General features: G+C 46.6%; 1 protein-coding gene across 1 annotated transcript in view; it reads left to right on the forward strand.

Annotated features, from left to right (window-relative positions):
- LOC144828756 (COP9 signalosome complex subunit 5-like) overlaps nt 1-19,712 on the forward strand; it is a 185,023-nt gene that overhangs the window by 31,476 nt on the left and 133,835 nt on the right. The window contains exon 2 of the mRNA XM_078687201.1: nt 16,272-16,506. Within this exon, the coding sequence (XP_078543327.1) occupies nt 16,272-16,506 (235 nt within the window). The remainder of the gene's footprint in view (nt 1-16,271; nt 16,507-19,712) is intronic.

Raw genomic sequence — 19,712 nt, forward strand, 5'->3', positions numbered from 1 at the left:
TACTATACTGAAGTGTGCCTCGTCACCAGCCAGCGCAGATGTGACCACGTAACCCACACCCAAGGCTGAACCAATTAAGGGAAGGATTAATTTTAAGTGTTCGGTCTCATTCATAGATACCTGGCCAATATAATTCCATCAGATCTTACAAAGAGGACGGCCTGTTATCACGCAGCCAAAATCGTCCGCTCTATCATTAAATCCAAACCAATGTTGCCTTAGTGTGACTATAGCTTTGCAGCTATCTTTCTGCTCCGTGTTAACCATGTTTTCATGTTGTCCCTGCCTATGGTGTATACATTCCTGTCTCCAAGAGGGGGAGGACTCCGACCTTCTCCCTTGCTTCTCCGGCGGCGGTCAAGCTGAAATGGCTTCAGCAAAGCGCCGACATTTTCCGATTCGGGGGCGTGGTTTTCTTTCTCTCCTCTTCCCATTGGCTGGAAGGTAAAATTCCAGCCAATGGGAAGAGGAGAGAAAGAAAACAAGAAAGAAGCGAAAAAGACGGCCCGAATCGGAAAAAGAGGGGGCTTGAACGGAGTGATGCCCCTCTCCTCCAATGGCTGGCCTCCGTTTAGGAAGCCAGACAATGGAGAAGAGGGGCGGGTTCAAGCCCCACTCTAGAAAACATTAAATCTCTGACCGAGACTGCGCAAGCGCAGCCTAAGGTCCTCGACCTAAAAACAGGACCAAAGAGACGTGGTGTCAAGTGGAGGTGGGTTAGCCTCGAAAACAATACTATATGTAAGAATACATTGGGTATTTACAGTCGTTTCAGTTTATATTTTTGGAGGTGAGGAAGTATGTATTGATGTGGATTCAATTGTTGGTTGTAAGGAAATTGGGTCTTATCTCCAGTCGTAGAGGGGTTACACTGAGGGGCCAGTGAAGAAGCATGTGCTGCAAGGTGGATAGCGAGTGATGTTAGTCTGCAAAGAAGTATTTAAATTGGTAGACAAGAGAAACCATCTAAAGTCACTTATGCATTACTTTTAATTATATATATTTGGCATTTCTAAAACTTTAGCATGTAGAGCATAGAATGCCTTTGAGCTCATTAAGTGCAAGTGAGAACAAAGGGACAAATAGAGGGGGCAGAATGCTACTAGACATGAACAATGATATTTCCCTGAGCAAGTAAAAACTTATTAAAATGGCCTAAAGCAAAGGCAGAACTTGAACCATATTTCTGAAAATTCCAGAAAAAGCGAATCGCTGTTTTTTGGGGAAGGTGTATTTTTATATTTTGCTCCTTAGCTTTTTCATTCAATTGGAATTCACAAGTCAGTTCATAACATGGCTAGATTAGTTAACTACTGACTCCAGCACCCTGGGTAGCCCACAGTGTGCCATGCGCAAGGAAGTGTCAAATCTGTTTTATCCTCTCTAAAAAAAACTGCTTCTCGTTGTGCTATATTTCTTTTACTAGTAAAACGAAATGCTGGGGTATGCAAAGGTGTAAATAAATGATAAAAGAAAAGCAAACCCTCAATTTAAATGGCGAACAAGAAAGATGGTCATTTGAACTTGAAAACCTGAAGGAAAGCATTGTTGTTAACATGGTTTTGAAATCATGTGTTGATGGTTTTCTAAGCACGTTTTTTTAAACTCCTCGTGGGATTTTAACCTCAACCTGTAATGTTTCAGTTCATAGGCAACAAAATTGAACTTTGATCGGTTGTACAAATTATAACTGAAAAGGTGGTTGGGAGTAAGTTTGGGTAGAGGAGGGCAGGAATCCTATTTTTGGTGATGAAAATATTTGAAACACTATGTAGACTGCCATTTCATACTTGCGTGTCGCCTATACAGTGCATGCGTTGTCTCTTCGAGACATTTTGTTTACTGTTAGTGAACTTGGAGCCCTCCCATTACTTACCATGGGTGGACTTCAAAGCCACTCTCAATTGCTTGTTTCCTGCTGGAAAGTTCTACGGTCAGTTAATTCGAAAAGGTTGTCCGTTCCAGACGACACGTGGATATCGACACCAATGGTCTGTATATTATTGTACAGGGAAAACTCTGTGGTATGTTCTTGACTATGCTTAATCTCTACGGTCCTAATACTGATGACCCTGATTTCTATGACGAACACTAGAACAAGATTTATCATTTACCATTGGCCCCTTTGGTTTGTGGGGGAGATTTTAATGTGGTCTTGGACCTATATATGGATCGTCCATCCACGGCGGATCCAGTAGTCAATAAAGCCGCACAAGCCATCTGGAATGGGATGCAGACGCTGTCTCTTATAGACGTTTGGAGACTGAGACATCCAGGGCAGAGGGAAGGTACATGTTACTCTTATGCACGCAGCTCCTGGTCCAGGTTGGACTACTGGTTAGTCACAGATGAGGTGAATTCTCTAATCACGAAGGCCCAACACTTACCCAGAACTCGCTTTGATCATTCCCCATCCCTAATTCAGCTCACTATCCCCAATTACACACCGCCACAGTTTCATTGGAGGCTTCAGGCCTCGGCCTTGCAGGATCAGGTATTCCGGGAGGGGGTGCACGATGCCATTACTAAGTATTTTGCGGAAAACACTGGCTCAGTGGATACCTTTAGTACGCTATAGGAGGCATTTAAAGTTACGATCCGAGGGGTATGTATAGGGCTCCAAGCGGGGGTGTTAAAGTCTATACGGGGTTCTATGACACGCTTAGAGCAAGACCTGATAGATCTGGAGCGGCAATACGATATTCAGATCCTGGCGTCAATAAGGTCCAAAATCACTGAATATAATGACCTGGCAGTCTCAGAGGTTAAGCACCTATCCCAACGATGGACAGCTAGATATTATGGAGAGGGCGGCAGGCCCGCCAGGGCGTTTGCTGACAAAATCAAAGGGTCCTGGGCACACGAGTGTAATACAGGCTATTGAGGGTCAGGATGGTAGACATTGTGACACTGCCGGTATTCTTGCAACGTTTGTGCAGTACTACACAGATATGTATGGGGCTAGACAAACGGCGGATGAGGAGGAGATAGCTCAATATTTAGAGGATATTGCCTTGGTGTGGCTCTCCAAAGGGCAACAGGACTTTTTAATGCACTCGATTACAGCTGGTGAAATCCGAGATGCAATTAGTGCCTTGCCTAATGGTAAAGCCACGGGCACGGATGGGCTCCCTGCGGAGTTTTTTAAAGAAGATGTGGATCTGTTGGTGCCCCAGCTACATCTCATGTTTGAAGAATCCTACGAACAACGAATGCTGCCTAGCACACTGCGGGAGGCACTCATTGGGACGCTATTAAAACCGGGAAAGTCCTCTGACAGGTGTGAGTCCTACCGTCCTTTATCCTTAATGAATACAGATGTTAAAATACTGGCTAAAGTGCTAGCTACGAGGCTGCAGTTGCTATTACTGGTCATGGTCCTGCCAGATCAGTCGGGGTTTGTCCCAGCCTGCTCTACAGCGCATAACCTGCGTACGCTGTTTGCGGTTCTGCACCTTCTGGAGCCTACTCTGCCGGCTGCGGCAGTCCTTTAGGACGCTACGAAGGCTTTCGATTCTGTCTCCTGACGCTACATATTTGCAATGCTACATCGTATGGGGGTCCCCTATATCTACACTAACTGGATTAAGTTGCTCTATGAAAATCCTGTAGCTAGGGTAAGAATAAATGGTAGAACGTCGGCCCAATTCCCAATTCAGTGAGGTTGTCCGCTGTCGCCTATACTTTTTACTCTAGTGTTGGAACCCCTGGACTGCATCTTGCGACAGCGGCATGCTAAGGCGGCGCTACGATTCCTTCAAAGGCCGTTGGCAGCGTCTATGTACGCTGACGATATGGTTTTGTATGTGCAGGAGCCTGCTATATACTTAGAACAGCTTATTAGGGAATACCTCCGCTTCGAGCGGCACTCTGGTTTGGGGATAAATTGGGATAAGTCAGTGATATTCTCCCTGACGGATTCCACGCAGCGCTTTGATCTGGAGTTTCCGCTACTGTGGAGTGGCGAGCCTATTAAGTACTTAGGGGTGTGGGTGCACAGGGATCCGCAATTGGTACTCAGCAAGAACTGTGGCACTCCGATCACACGGCTGGAAGAACAGGTGGCCCGTTGGATACCACTGCCATTGACCTTTGCGGATCGTGTAGCCCTTTTAAAAATGGTAGTTTTACCTACATTTTTATACTTATTCGCTACCATCCCTATAGTGTTAAAACCCGCCTTTTTTACCACACTCCGCGGCATATTGATCACTCTGGTTTGGGGAGGGAAAACGCCACGTGTAAAATGGGATGTTATTACGCGCCCCTATGAGTTTGGAGGCCTTTAGGTTCCTGATATCAATCTATATTACTTGTGTGCGCAAGCCCAATATGCGTTTTATTGGCAGAATGCACCTCCATGTACGCCGCACGTGGCGGTTGAGGCTGGGGCAGTCCGTCCGGTTCCCTTACAGGCGATGATTGTCAATAGCACATCTGTCTATGAGAAAGGTGAGATCGATACAGTACACTGTACGACTCAGACATGGAGAGAGCTGGGGAAACGTGCACCTCGGCTGCCATTATATGCACCGTCCATGCCGCTACTGCACCATGAAGGGATATCGGTATCTGGTGATATTGCATGAGGCAGGGATACACACAATGGGGAATCTCTACATTGCTGGCAAATTTATTGATCTGCTAACTTTTGTGGGTGGAGATGGTAGGCCCATTATGGTGACATTTATCTACAGCCGCTTAAGAGCGGTGATACGGGCATTGTATCCTGGGTTTCCTGAACCCCCTACTTTGACAGCGCTACAGCTAATGTATTCCTCCCCCCTTAGAAATAAAATGATTACCAGGCTATATAGCGCTGCGCAGGCTGGTGAAGCGGCCGTGGCATTGGGGCCTCTGGGATGTTGGAACGAGGAACGAGGTATTACCAAAGCCACTCACTGATGAGGAATGGGAGGCATGCTGCAGATTAACAGGTCAATATGCATCTAATGGTAATCTAAGGTTAATTAATTACAAGTATCTGCACCAAATGTATTATACGCCGCTACAGCTTCACAAGTATGGGCTTCGGATCTCGTCCTGCTGCAAGCGCTGCGGGGTAGAGGGTGCTGACTTTTGCCATCTAGCATGGCGATGTCCAAAAGTGTCAACCTTCTGGGTAGAGGTTACAAAAGCGTTGGGGGAAATGGTTGGCGAACCAATACCTTGTACCATGAGTGTCTGTCTCCTGGGTAATGTGTTGACGTTAAAATCTGCCACTCGAAAGCTGATTGCTATGGGCCTACTGCTGGCACGGCGCAGGGTCTCTATTCACTTGGATGGTAGACCTGCACCCCGGATGGTGCAGTGGCTGAAAGATATGGCCTATAGTCGGGACCAACTAGTTAAGTCTTGGCTCATTCTCCATATGATTGATGTTGTACTGGCCTACACGATCTCCTGCCATAGCTGTATGATTTGCAATCTCAATCTATGCTATTAAGAAGTAACTGATTATACTATCACTGCTGTGCATTGCGATTATGTATTCTGTACTGTATATTGCCGAATGGATTCTGAATCGTGTTGTTCTTCACTGAAACTTATGAATAAAAATCTAAAAAAAAAAGTTCTACGGTCAGCGCTTCCCAATTGTTGCATGTAACCCTCACCTAGAGCATAGCCAAGTACTTGTATCCTTGCACTGCTCCCACTTTTGGGACCTATTTTTATTACCTTTTTGTTGAGTTACTCCAAGGAGTGCATCTTTCCTAGCTGGCTCTTCCGTTTGCCTGTTGTTTTAGTGTGTCCAGCTAGACTTTGTCTCTCCCGTGAGTACTCGCTATCCGTAAACAGGGCTTTAATTCTTGTTTTTATCTGGTCTTTTTTGATGTGCATTCCAAGACCGAAGTCAAATGTGACACACTTTTTAACAACAAGGGACCCCAATTCAGTCAGGCAGGGACCTCGGGGAACAATTTTTTGGAAACAACAGTGGTCCCATGCATAAATGATAACACACAACCAATAAATACAGACGAAATCAATTCTATATTTTTAGAAGGACATGTCCAGCCGGACAGAGGTCATTCAGGTTTACTTAATAAACAAGATTCTCAGAATAGAAATTAGGAATACCTTCCACAATGCCCCTATGTGGTACACAAGCCTGTGCCCAACACTTACGGGGTGATTACAGTTGGAGAAAACAGGAAAGGTTCAGGCAAAACAAACGTTTTTCTGTTTACATATACATTGCACAGAAAATATCAAGCTGCACCATTACAGAAAATCAATCAATCAGATTTGTATCGGGTGCATGAGCAAGTCGACGGCGTTTCGGTTCCACTAAGGAATCATAGGAACCATCATCAGGACAAATAAATAATTTTGCCTTTTCACTAAACCTCAATTTTGCCTATAAGAAGAGATAAGAAGAGATAAAATAAAGGTGTACTTTAGGAACAGAATACATATAAGGAAATACGAAAAGTGACTCTTTGTGCACCGTGCACATGCTCATTCGTCAAGAGGTGAGGTCCTACTTTTAACAAGAATGTAGAGGCAGTGACCTTAATCTTAACTATAGGCATGCGTCCAGAGTTGCTATAACGTGTCTAAGGGGCCTTAGTGGTTGCGCAGGCGATTGACCGGAGTGTCAGTGAACTAGTAATGTGGTAGAAGTGTACTTAACACTCGCCGAATAGTGGGGCTATTTTGGAGACAGTGAAGGAACCGCACTGCTTACCGAGGCAGTGCGCATTAGGGCACAGTACAGTCGAAACTCCGTGTGTCCCGGACCGACAGCCCTGTAAAAGGATACCGTATGATAAAACAAGAGGGCTCGAATAATACCGGGTGCCGGTAAGGACAGCCATGCAAGCAATCTTACCAAGGTGGGGCGTCAGGTTGACCAAGTTACACGATCGTAACCGGACGACGCCAGGGCAAGCCTAAGTAAAACAAGGACCCGTTTAAAAAAAAAAAAAAGGATCGATAGGCTAATATACAGAATTAATTCTTAGTCATGCTAGTACACTTACCGATTTCTTCGGTCATGGAGATATTCCCTGGCGTGCTCGTGTGCTGAGAGCAGGAAGTAAAAAGGGGGTTGGTGCGTTGTGATTGGGCAGTGCGCGTGAAACAATCACAACGCACCAACCCCCTTTTTACTTCCTGCTCTCAGCACACGAGCACGCCAGGGAATATCTCCATGACCGAAGAAATCGGTAAGTGTACTAGCATGACTAAGAATTAATTCTGTATATTAGCCTATCGATCCTTTTTTTTTTTTTTTAAACGGGTCCTTGTTTTACTTAGGCTTGCCCTGGCGTCGTCCGGTTACGATCGTGTAACTTGGTCAACCTGACGCCCCACCTTGGTAAGATTGCTTGCATGGCTGTCCTTACCGGCACCCGGTATTATTCGAGCCCTCTTGTTTTAACATACGGTATCCTTTTACAGGGCTGTCGGTCCGGGACACACGGAGTTTCAACCGTACTGTGCCCTAATGCGCACTGCCTCGGTAAGCAGTGCGGTTCCTTCACTGTCTCCAAAATAGCCCCACTATTCGGCGAGTGTTAAGTACACTTCTACCACATTACTAGTTCACTGACACTCCGGTCAATCGCCTGCGCAACCACTAAGGCCCCTTAGACACGTTATAGCAACTCTGGACGCATGCCTATAGTTAAGATTAAGGTCACTGCCTCTACATTCTTGTTAAAAGTAGGACCTCACCTCTTGACGAATGAGCATGTGCACGGTGCACAAAGAGTCACTTTTCGTATTTCCTTATATGTATTCTGTTCCTAAAGTACACCTTTATTTTATCTCTTCTTATCTCTTCTTATAGGCAAAATTGAGGTTTAGTGAAAAGGCAAAATTATTTATTTGTCCTGATGATGGTTCCTATGATTCCTTAGTGGAACCGAAACGCCGTCGACTTGCTCATGCACCCGATACAAATCTGATTGATTGATTTTCTGTAATGGTGCAGCTTGATATTTTCTGTGCAATGTATATGTAAACAGAAAAACGTTTGTTTTGCCTGAACCTTTCCTGTTTTCTCCAACTGTAATCACCCCGTAAGTGTTGGGCACAGGCTTGTGTACCACATAGGGGCATTGTGGAAGGTATTCCTAATTTCTATTCTGAGAATCTTGTTTATTAAGTAAACCTGAATGACCTCTGTCCGGCTGGACATGTCCTTCTAAAAATATAGAATTGATTTCGTCTGTATTTATTGGTTGTGTGTTATCATTTATGCATGGGACCACTGTTGTTTCCAAAAAACGAAGTCAAATGTGAGGCTTTTTATTCCGAGGGAACTTGGTGTTTAATTTTGCTGAATTCAAAGTGAGAGAATCAAAATTTGCCTAGCTTACGTAACGGTAAGTTTCAATTCTATTAAGGACACGGAGGCGAGGATTATGCTATATCTTCCTTCGCTTTATTAACATAAAACTTCCACAGCAGCTTAGGAAAATACTCAAACAGTGAAAAAAAAAATGCTTCCAGTCCAAAAAAGCATTTCAAGAAACGAATTAACAGTCCGAGAAACCACAACTCCCAAGAGTCTCCTCTGTACTTCCAATCGACAGTCCTTCCACCATGTCTACCACAGATAGATAGCCAGTCCCCTCTTCCTCTTCTTCCTCTTTCTTCGCGCAGATCACGCATCCGCCTCACTGATCCTGTTTATTCCCCTCGTTGCCTGTCAGAAAAAACGACAGCGTAAACGGGGTGTCACAGGAGTGGGACAGCATGAGACAGAAGAACATCATGTACTGGCAACATAATCTAACCGCATATAGGAAAAAGACTTTACCTACTGTCATACGGGCGGGTGTGAACCACCGTGCACTCCGGGTGGGATAATCCTCGCCTCCGTGTCCTTAATAGAATTGAAACTTACCGTTACGTAAGCTAGGCACATTTCGATTCTATGTCGGGACCGGAGGCTTCGGATTATGCTAGTTCAAAACTTACTCACCACCAACTGGGCCAAATCCACTACCGGTTTAAAATAAAACCTTTTAAACGTGGAGCCCGAGGACCAATCTGCAGCTCGCGGTAAATCCTCCAAGCGAGCACCCACTGCAAACGCCTTAGAAGCCATTGCCCCCCTGGCCGAGTGTGCTCCAAAAAGTTTCGTATCGATGCCTGCTTCCTGCATGACCCAACGCACCCACCTTGCAATAGTGGGGGAGGAGACTGCATTGTGTGGCTTCCGCAAGGCAATCAGCAATTGACGTTCGCCCGGAGGGCGGAGTTCCAAAGTTACATCCTCATAAGCTTTCAAGCATTGCACAACACACAACTTCGGAGTGTCCCGAAAAGCTGGGTAGGAGATAGATCGCGACGCCGACTTTGTGCGACGCCCCACAGTAAAAGTGACCACATCAGGGGAGAAAACTCGCGCCGATATATCCAGAGCGCGCACATCAGACACACGTCTACAGGAAACCAAGCACAACAGCATGGCCAACTTAGCCGAGAGCTCCTTTAGAGACAAGTAGGTGTTGGCCGGCCATGAAAGGAACAAGTTCAAAACCACATTGACGTCCCAAAGGACGGAATACCGAGGTTCTGGAGGCGACGAAAGACGAATACCTCGCAGAAGCCGGCATACAAAAGGATGCTCCCCGACCGGAGAATCGTCGATCGGATGGTGACCCGCAGAAATCGCAGATCGGATAGCATTAATTGTCCTGTAGGCAAGGCCATTGGTGGCCAGTTCCGCCAAAAAATTCAGATGGGAACAAGGCCCGCGACCAAGGGATCCAAATCCCTTGGAAGACACCAACGCATCCACTTAAGCCAAGCGGATCTGTAACGCTTCGTCGTACTATCGGCCCAAGCTTTGGAGAGAAGGCCCTCACCCGATCTCGAAAGGCCTGGGAGCGCCCAACGTCTCCTGAGAGCCTCCACGCCATGAGGCGGAGCGAGTTCCGCAGGATGAGAGGATGCGGTTCCTGATCCGGATTCCTCAGGAGGAGAGGAAACAGGGGGAGTAGGATTGGAAAATCCCAAGAAAGTTCCAGAAGAACTGGAAACCAAACTTGAGACCTCCAAAGCGGTGTAATCAACACCAACTCCGCTCCTTGGCGGCGAACCTGGGCCGCCGTCCGCACCACCATGGCGAACGGGGGAAAAGCAAAGGGTTTCTCCCGACTACAATCCTGTAGAAAGGCGTCTGTGGCCTCCGCCAGGGGATCCGGCCTCCAACTGAAAAACCTCGGAAGTTGGTGATCCAGGCGGGAGGCAAACAGGTCCACTAAAAACGGACCCCAAAGGTCGTGTAACCACTGGAAGACTCCTGAATCCAGTTTCCACTGACTGGTATCCCTGAGGTGCCTGGAGTGCCAATCCGCTACTTGATTGGCTTGACCCGGCAGGTACTCCGCTGTCACCGCAATGTGACGTGACAGGCAATAGTCCCAGAAGTCCTTCGCCAGAGCGCGAGAGCGAGGACCCCCTAGATGGTTCACATATCGAACTGCTGAAACATTGTCCATCCTGAGTAAAACGCAGGCTTTCACCGAATCCTTGGTCCAACAACGAACTGCGAAGGAGCCCGCCAGGAGCTCCAAACAGTTGATATGCAACCGTTTTTCGTCTGAAGACCAGGCGCCGCCGGTGGAGAAGTCCCCGCACCGGGCGCCCCAACCCGATCTGCTGGCGTCGGATTCTATGATGAGGTCCGGGACCGACCCAAAGATCGCCCGACCATTCCATGCTTCCATGTGAGAAAGCCACCATGACATTTCTTCTTTCACCTCCTCCGTGAGTGGTATCAACTGATCGTAGCTCATCCCTCTCCGGAGGTGCTGGGCCTTGAGGCGTTGAAGCGCCCTGTAGTGTAGGGGCCCCGGAAAGATCGCTTGGATGGAAGACGACAGGAGTCCTACCACCCTGGCGACATGTCGCAAAGATGTACTGTCCTTCGCGACCGTCTGCCGCAACAAATGTCGGATTCTTGTGATCTTTCTGGACGGGAGGCTGAGAACGGCCTCCACCGAATCCACAACAAATCCTAGAAAGGTAAGCTTCTGAGTGGGAACCAGTAACGACTTGGAGCCGTTGACGACGAACCCCAGTCGCTGAAGGAGTTGCACGGCTTGTTGCAACTGCCCGGCTAAAATCACCGGACACTGACCCATTAAAAGGATGTCGTCCAGGTAGACCAACATCCGAACTCCCTGGCCTCTCAGATACTCCACCACCGGATGCAACACTTTCGTGAAGCACCAGGGGGCCGAAGAAATGCCGAACCGAAGGGCCGTGAGCTCGAACACCTCGTCTTTCCACAGGAACTGAAGGAAACGACGGTGCGGCGGGTGGATGGAGATTACCAAATAAGCATCCTTGAGGTCGAGCCTCACCATCCAATCCCGCGGGAGAAGCACGTCTCGAAGGAGGTGGATACCCTCCATCTTGAAGTGCCTGTAGACCAACCATCCGTTGAATTCTTTGAGGTTGATCACCGGCCGCTTGCCTCCATCCGTCTTGTCCACTAGGAAGACATTGCTGACAAAACCATTGGGGTGGCGCGTTGATTGACGGATGGCCCCTTTGCGAAGCAATTCCGCGACCTCTCCGTCTATCAAAAGCGCATTGGACTCTGAAAACACCATCGGCCGTGGAGAACACTCCTGAGTGGGGTGGTCGTAGAACTCTATGTGAAAACCACGGACGGTTTGCAAGACCCAAGCGTCCGCAGTGAGCAACTCCCACTCCTCGTAAAAGGACGCCAACCTCCCTCCTATTGGGATCTGATCCAAACAAAGGACACTCAACGTTGGTATTGTTGGGTCCGGAGTTTTTTCGGTAACCTCTGCCGCCAAAACGTTGTCCTCTGGTGGGGTAGAAATTATTGAAGTTCGCAGAGGTCTGGTATTGCCCTCTGCCGGAGCCTTGCCCTCTAGTATTGGTCGTTTGGCCACGGCCGGTCGCGCGGCCCCTGCCGCGACCGGCCCCTCCAGAGAAACGTTGGTGGAAAACTAGCTTGATGCTGGATTGCGCCTTGTCTAGCGAGGTAAAGGTGGACACAAACTTGCCCAGCTCCCTGATGAAAGGTTCGCCAAAGAGGCCCCCTTGGGCCACCGCACCCGCCTCCGAAGAGGCCAAGTCTCCCAACTTTGGGTCCAACTTAATAAGTAAGGACCGCCTACGCTCGGTCGACAGGGCGCAGTTGGCATTTCCCAGGAACACGATAAAGCGTTGTGCCCAGTTTGACAGCACCTCCGGGGAAATGACCGTGCCATTCGCCTCCTCCGCCATATCGAGGATTTTTGTGGCAGGCCCGACTGCATCCAACAACTTATCCTGACATGATCGCCAGGATCGATCAATGCCTTTGCGTGGGTCCTTCATGAATTTGGCCAGGAAGGTGGCCATCTTAGCGTCTAAGTCAGGGGTCATAGCCACCTTGCCGTCTAGAGTGGGCCTTGGACATTCACCCCGCAAGCAACCTCTGGCCTCCTTCTCTAACGGTTTGCGCAGGCGACCTGCAACGAACTTCGCCACAGTCTCCCCCGGCGACCAGGCCGCGGATGAACAATCTCATCCGGGTCCAACATGCCTGACTCGTCCCGAGGAAGTGCCACGGCGGAGCCCGAGGGGCGCCAAGAGCGCACCGACTCCCCATCATCATCCGTGTCAGGAGAATCATACACCGGAGACGAGGGGGCAGTTCCCATGTCTACTGTGGGCTCTGGGCCCGACAGAGGCGCAGGGGGCGCAGTCTCCTTAGCCAAAAAAGCGTCGCGGAGACGTTCGAAGGCGCCCCTGTCCACCCCCTGCGTCCCTGAAGGGGGTCCCTCCCTGCAGGGCTTCTTGGGTGCTGGCGGTCTCTCGCCAGATGACCCCGGAAGGTCAGTAGGTGCTCCCAAATGAGCTGACGCTAATTTAGCACATTCTTCCACAATGCGTGCTGAGAGGCGGTCCTCCATGGGACCCACCACCTCAGTCACGCAGCGGTATATGGAACTATCCACCGCTTGGTAGAATTCGTCATCCTGAAGGTAAGAGTAGGGCTCCTCCTCATAATGCCCTTCCTGGGCCATACCAACAGAGTTTAATCCCAAACCACTATACAGGTAAGAGAGAGAAAAAACCCCCAGACAGGGGCAAACCCTAGCACTTTATGCACCCAACTGGGTGTACTGTGAATTAATATGGGCAGACAGGATGACTGCGATTAAGTTTGTGGGCCAAGCTGAAGTGGCAGATAGGGAGGCACCAACCCCCAGCGCGCTGACTCTCCACACCGGGACCGAGTCCAGCCACCCCTCGAGCGCGCTAAGCCACACGTGTTTACTGGTGCCACCAAAGCGCCCGAAGGCGTTAACGCGGTCCACGCCGCAATACAGACCCCTTCGGGGCGTCAACTGGTAAGAATACTGACCCGGCAACCGGGCGTAAGAGGGGTAGGCGAGGGCAGGCTCCGGCACAGGCAGGCTCCTCAGTGCGGCTCCAGTGAGAGAGTAGAGATGCGCTGAGGAGTCGGCGAGACGCGGGGACGCCCTCTGGTGGGTCTCTATGATACCGCACCTAGTCTGGGAAATGAAAGTCGCGTAGGAACGAGTAAAGCGTTCCCGTGACGGAGGGCTCTGAAAAGGAAACCACAAACATAACGCGGCGAGCCCCCAACAATCCGTTCAATGTTACGAACAGCAAATACCACAACAACTTAAGGAAACATCAAAGAGCACTTATCTGGCTGCGGGAGCAGCGAAGAAAGAGGAAGAAGAGGAAGACATGGTGGAAGGACTGTCGATTGGAAGTACAGAGGAGACTCTTGGGAGTTGTGGTTTCTCGGACTGTTAATTCGTTTCTTGAAATGCTTTTTTGGACTGGAAGCATTTTTTTTTTCACTGTTTGAGTATTTTCCTAAGCTGCTGTGGAAGTTTTATGTTAATAAAGCGAAGGAAGATATAGCATAATCCGAAGCCTACGGTCCTGACATAGAATTTATGTAACAATCCATCATGCTGAGTACCCAGGATAGGCTGTAGGATGTCATCTTTTCTAGCGCACAACAAAAATGACCTGTGCTGATACATCAGAACGGGAACAGTAGAAATAAAGCACATTTTTGTTTGTAAGTCTGAACTCTGGTGGAAACAGATATTTTAATGTGATCAAAACAAATCCATACACTAGGTGATGACATTTCCAAACATCATAATGTGTGCGCAGTAAAACTGTATATCTATGCAAATGTTAAAGCCATTTTCAATAGGAAATGAGTTGTCTGTAATATCCGTGCCCTATCACACCATGCATACTCCACACTACAGGCCATATGTGTCAAGCAAAATTGAGATCGCAAACGCCGAAATTCGCAGAATTTCAGAGTTTGCAATCGCAATTTTGCTAAATGGTATGTATGAAGGCAAATCTGCGTGCAAAATAAGAATCGCAAAATTTGCGATTCCTTATTTTGCTATTGCATTTAAGGAATCGCAAGTTTTGCGGTTCCTTAAATGCAATGTAAGAAGCACTAAAAAAGTGCAATTTGGCCTTCAGGAATCGCAAATTACCACTGACTTCAAGTTGGTGGTAATTAGCGATTTTCTTTGAAAAATTAACTTTTTTGCATTTTTCAAAGTGCAATGTGAAGCACATACATGCCCTTAGGGCATGTAATGTATGTGCGCCACATGTGCACCCATGCTTACTTCAGGGGTGCAACAGGATGTCCTTTTGACACCCTTGCACCCTTGAAATTGCATTCTCAATTTGCGATTCTCTAATTGCAAATTGAGAATGTCGGGGAGGTATTCCTTAATTGCAAATCGCAATTTGCGATTCGCAATTAAGGAATATGTAGGATTCGCAAAATGTATTGCAAATCCTACATACATAGCATTTTGCGATTCGCAAGAAATCACAATTTGAGAAGCGCAAAAGAGGATTTTGATACATATAGCCCTTAGTCACTCCACTTTACACTACTCCGCTCTACAACACACGGCTCCACTTTATACAATGCCACTCCACGCAATCCCACTCCACAGTAAGACACTCTGACACAGCTTGCCACTCCACACCCCTCCACTGTACCTCACTCTATTCTACCCCACTCCACCTCAATCCAATATACCCTACTCTATTTCCCTCCAATCTACCCCACTCCACTCTCTACCATTCCAATCTACTATACTCTAATCCACCTAATCTACTCCAGTCTAATGTACCCTACTCCTCTCTAATCCACCCCACTCCTCTCTTATATACCCCCATGCTACTCTACTCCAATCTACCCCACTCTACTCCACTCCATTTTACCATACTCCATTCCACCCAAATCTCCCCTACTCCAATCCACCCAGTCTACCCCACCCTACTCTACTATACCTCAATTTGCCACGCTCCAATCTACCCACTCCACTTAATTTCAATCTATACCACTCTAGCCCACTCCAATCTGCTCCACTACAATCTACTTCACTTCAATATACTGCACTCCAACCTACCCCACTCCAATCTACCCCAGTCTGCCCCACTCCACCCAAATCTACTCCATTCCAATCTACGCTACTCTAATGCTCCCAGTCTACCCCACTCCACCTCACCGCACCCCACACAATCTACCTCAATTCACCGAACTCTTCCCCAATCTGTCCCATTTTAATCTATCCCAGTATACCTAACTCCACTCTACCCCTATTTACTGACTTCCTATCTACCGCAGTTTACCCAAATCTACTTCTGTCTACCACAATTCACCCAAATCTACCCCACAGCATTCCATATCTACCTTACCCAAATCTACCCCACTCCACTCCATTGTAACCCACTCTACACCAGTGCACTCTACTCCAATATACCCACTACAATCTACCATACTCCACTCCAAACCAATCTTCCCCAATCTATCCCATCTGCACCACAACAATGTACCCTACTTCGCTCTTTCCCAATCTACCCCACTCCATGCTACCCCAATCTGCTCCACTCCATGCTACTCTAAACCAATCTACCCCACTCCACTTTACTCCACTACCTCGCTCCACGCTACTCCAATCTACACTCCTCCATACCACACCATTAACATTTAGTCATGCTGAAGAGTAGCCATACTGGTGTACAACATGGCTAAAACACATTGCCAAAGCCAATAGCTTTCGCATAGACACGACCTATTGGCTTTGCCAGTGCTTGTTCTTTAGTACAAGCAAAGAGCGGGACATCCGGCATACTTACGTGGCTGAAGAGGTTATGTGGACTGTGTATCGTTTTTTTGTTCAGAATATGATTAATATTTTCAGAAGTGGCTTTATTTCCACAATTACATCTTTGCTTCCGGTCTCTTGTAGCCATCATTACTTCAAATATTGCAAAATCTCGGCGCTTGCCCTGCTGAAGATGGTGATGCATGCTCGTTCTGGAGGCAGTCTCGAAGTCATGGGGCTAATGCTTGGAAAGGTGGACGGTGAAACCATGATCATTATGGACAGCTTTGCCTTACCAGTGGAAGGAACAGAGACCAGAGTCAATGCTCAGGCAGCAGCCTACGAGTACATGGCGGCATATATCGAAAATGCAAAGCAGGTACTGTCAAAATCCTTTGTGACAAATAACCATAAGTATTTGTAGATAACAATGCGAAAATAGTATGCTTCGTTCTGACCTAAATCCTGCATGTTCTCTAGCACTAACCTGTAACTTCAGGCTTGGGGGACTCCAGAATGCGGTTCAGCATTTTTCGCCCAGTACTTGAAAATGTACATGCATTAGATTTTAATGAATAATGTGCCCTATAATCGGATAACTTTTTTTTTTTTTTTTTCTTTTGAGCAACTGCACAATGGCAGGGAATAGCATTAAGAGCTAAAACATTTGCTCACTGGCTATTAATGTGTGTAATGCCTTTCTGTGACTTGTTCAATGGTTTATACAACACTGTCCTTTTTTGTTTTAAGTACAAAGTCAAGGGCTGTGGTCGCATGATTTTGCTTGGTTAACATATTCTTTCCCTTTTTTTAAATAAAATATTCAGGCCATCCAAATCTACCCAGCACTGCTGGGCTTCAATATAATTACGTTATGAAAACTAAAACCTCTAAAATAGGTCCGCTATCCCCCTCCCCCCCCCCCCCCGGTCTCCATAACATCCCCCAAATCCATGCCTATCTTCATTAGAGCTTGACCGTGGAAATGTTATGGTGTTACTAGTGACCATAATGGTTCTTGAATCTGCCACTGCTGTTCAAAAAAAACAAACCAATGCACATGCAGTGAAAAATGTGTTTTTGTCAGGCAGGAGCGATGCAGTTCTCCAACTCCAAAGCCATAGTGAGAATCTCAAAGTCTTGGCCAGTCCAGATATAATTCATGTTTGAAAATATACTACTTGAATCAGTTCTTGATCTTATTTGTACAGATAGCATTATAAGTAAACCTTTTTACCCAGTCTTAGACATATTGTATCTGTAAATAGCACCAAAAAAAAGTAAACGTTGACGCGAAATAGAATAATGTACCTATGGTTAGCAGCACTCTTATTAGGTTTTGCTGTGCTGTTGCGCCAATATTATTCTTATAATGAGAATATGCTACTTTCAGGATCTTTCTTTAGTACGCATCTGCTCCCTTCCTTCCGTTGAACAATATTTTATCTTTTTTTTATTTAGTATCGATGACCGTACATAGGTAATAAATGCAATGCATAACTGTGCTAGTAGTAGTTTGTCATCATTAGTTCCATCAGTGTATTAATCTGGGTGGTGATGCCAACACATAACAAGGAACCTAACCTATCACTAGATAAAGAAACCCAAAAGGCTTGTAGGAGATGTGCCATTAGCATCTTTTCAACAGAGTATGTGGTTTTCTTCTCTTTCAAATTGCAATTTTGAACTCTTGGAACAAGTCGGTAGCACAGTTGTCGGGCTTTAGGGAGATCCAATGAATGGGCCCCACCAGGTAGAAGTCTGAGCTTCAAGGTGCCGTAATGGTTTAGGTGTAGTCAGAGGGTTATGATTAGTAGATCTAAGGTTAAAAGTTGGTAGATGAATCTGATAAGTTGTTGGAGATGTAACTAGATAGTAGGTTGTTTATTGAGACCCTCCCGGGTGAGTAGTGCGCTATACAAATGGCATGATTGATTGATTGATTGATATGAATACTAATACTTGTATTTTGCATAGGGTCCTGTTTTGAGCTGGGCAGCCCGATGTCAGCAAACTGAAATAGGGTGTGCTAGGTGGGTTAAATAGAGTCTGAGAAGCAACATTTAAAACCTAGTCAAAAGGTGCGTAGGAGTAATTGGGGATTTCGACCTAAAAACTCTTTGATTAGTTCAGTCTACTGAAGACTTATGAGTTAATTAGTGTTTTGTCTGTCTTAGTGGGTACGAGTGAGCAGGTTTTGTGTATGTTAAGCAGTTGACAGCATGCTATGGAAACTGCACTTAAGATGAATGTTTCCGCCCTCATTGATAGCCTGAAGCGAACACAGAGGTTTCAACTTTATTGAGTCTGAAGGAAGGAGGACAGGGTTGGCTCGAGGGGTGGGGTTCAGTTGTGGAGGGGAAGTTTAAGACTTCGATTTTGTATGATGTTTATCCGAGGGTGTAGTGCTATCTAATGATGTATGGTTGGGAAGCAGGAAGATGTGTTACTGGACGTAAGATGTAAAGGTGTGGAATTAGAAAATGTGTGGGTGGTCTACATGAAGGTGATATGAGAAATGAAAGGAGGAGATCATGTCACCAAGAGAAATTGGCACATAAAATCCGCTGCAGTGAATGCTTACTTTTTAACTTTTCATGCAGATTATTAATAAAACTGGAAAAAGTTGTTAGACAAATAAAAATACTTTTCTTATGTAAATTCAACTTGCCATAGCTAGAGTGGTTTCACTGTTAAATCAATTCTCATATATGCACATATGTGTTATGTTATGTTATGTTAAACAGACTTCTATAGCGCACATCTACCCGTTGGTGTCTTGGCGTTTGCTGAACATAAACATGCTGAGACGGGGACTGCTAGTTGTTAACCATATCTTTAGCTTTTTTCTAAAAGCAAGCAGGGAGGAGATGCCCCTAAGATGTGAAAGAAGAGTATTCCAAAGCCTGGCCATGCCACTGGCAAAGCTCCTTCCTCCCCAGTTCACTTTGCTGAATCTAGCGGTGGTGACCACTCTAGCACCGGCCAACCAAAGATGTCTGTGTGGAGTGTACCAGTTAAACAGCTTCCATAGAAATTCCAGCCCTCCTCTGTGCAGGGCTTTATGGGCCAGACAGAGTGCTTTGAATTTGATTCGCTTTTGTTTCAAAATCCTTTTATTGATTTTAAACCAGTACAAAAGAAAAATGTTGTAGTTGCAATATGTAACGTTTACAGGGCAAGAGTTTCAGATATCCAAAAAGTACACACAGCTTGTTTTCAAGGTCTCAACCTAATTTAAAGACTTACGTTTGTGTCCCTATCTAAACACTCTATACATTGCATTGCACCATATATTAAGTTTGCCCTGATGTGGAACAGTTGCTGATGTGCACGAGTGCACCTTACCCAAACGTTGAACTATAAAGAAATTTAAAAAAACAGCATAAACAAAGCATGTGTATCATGGTGGTCATGTTATGTCTCAGACCAAATTGTGGGGTGGTTCGGAGGGCAGGTCTTGAATCCCTCTCACCTTATGTCTGCTTGCTGGGAGTCCCCAGTCTGTTAGATGTGGAAGAGGTGAAGGGCTCTCAGTCTGGGGCCACATCCAAACAAGGACAGGCCCTCTGACAAGTATTCCAC

This window comes from Lissotriton helveticus, chromosome 4_1 (genome assembly GCF_964261635.1).
Source record: "Lissotriton helveticus chromosome 4_1, aLisHel1.1, whole genome shotgun sequence".
NCBI classification, from domain to species: domain Eukaryota; kingdom Metazoa; phylum Chordata; class Amphibia; order Caudata; family Salamandridae; genus Lissotriton; species Lissotriton helveticus.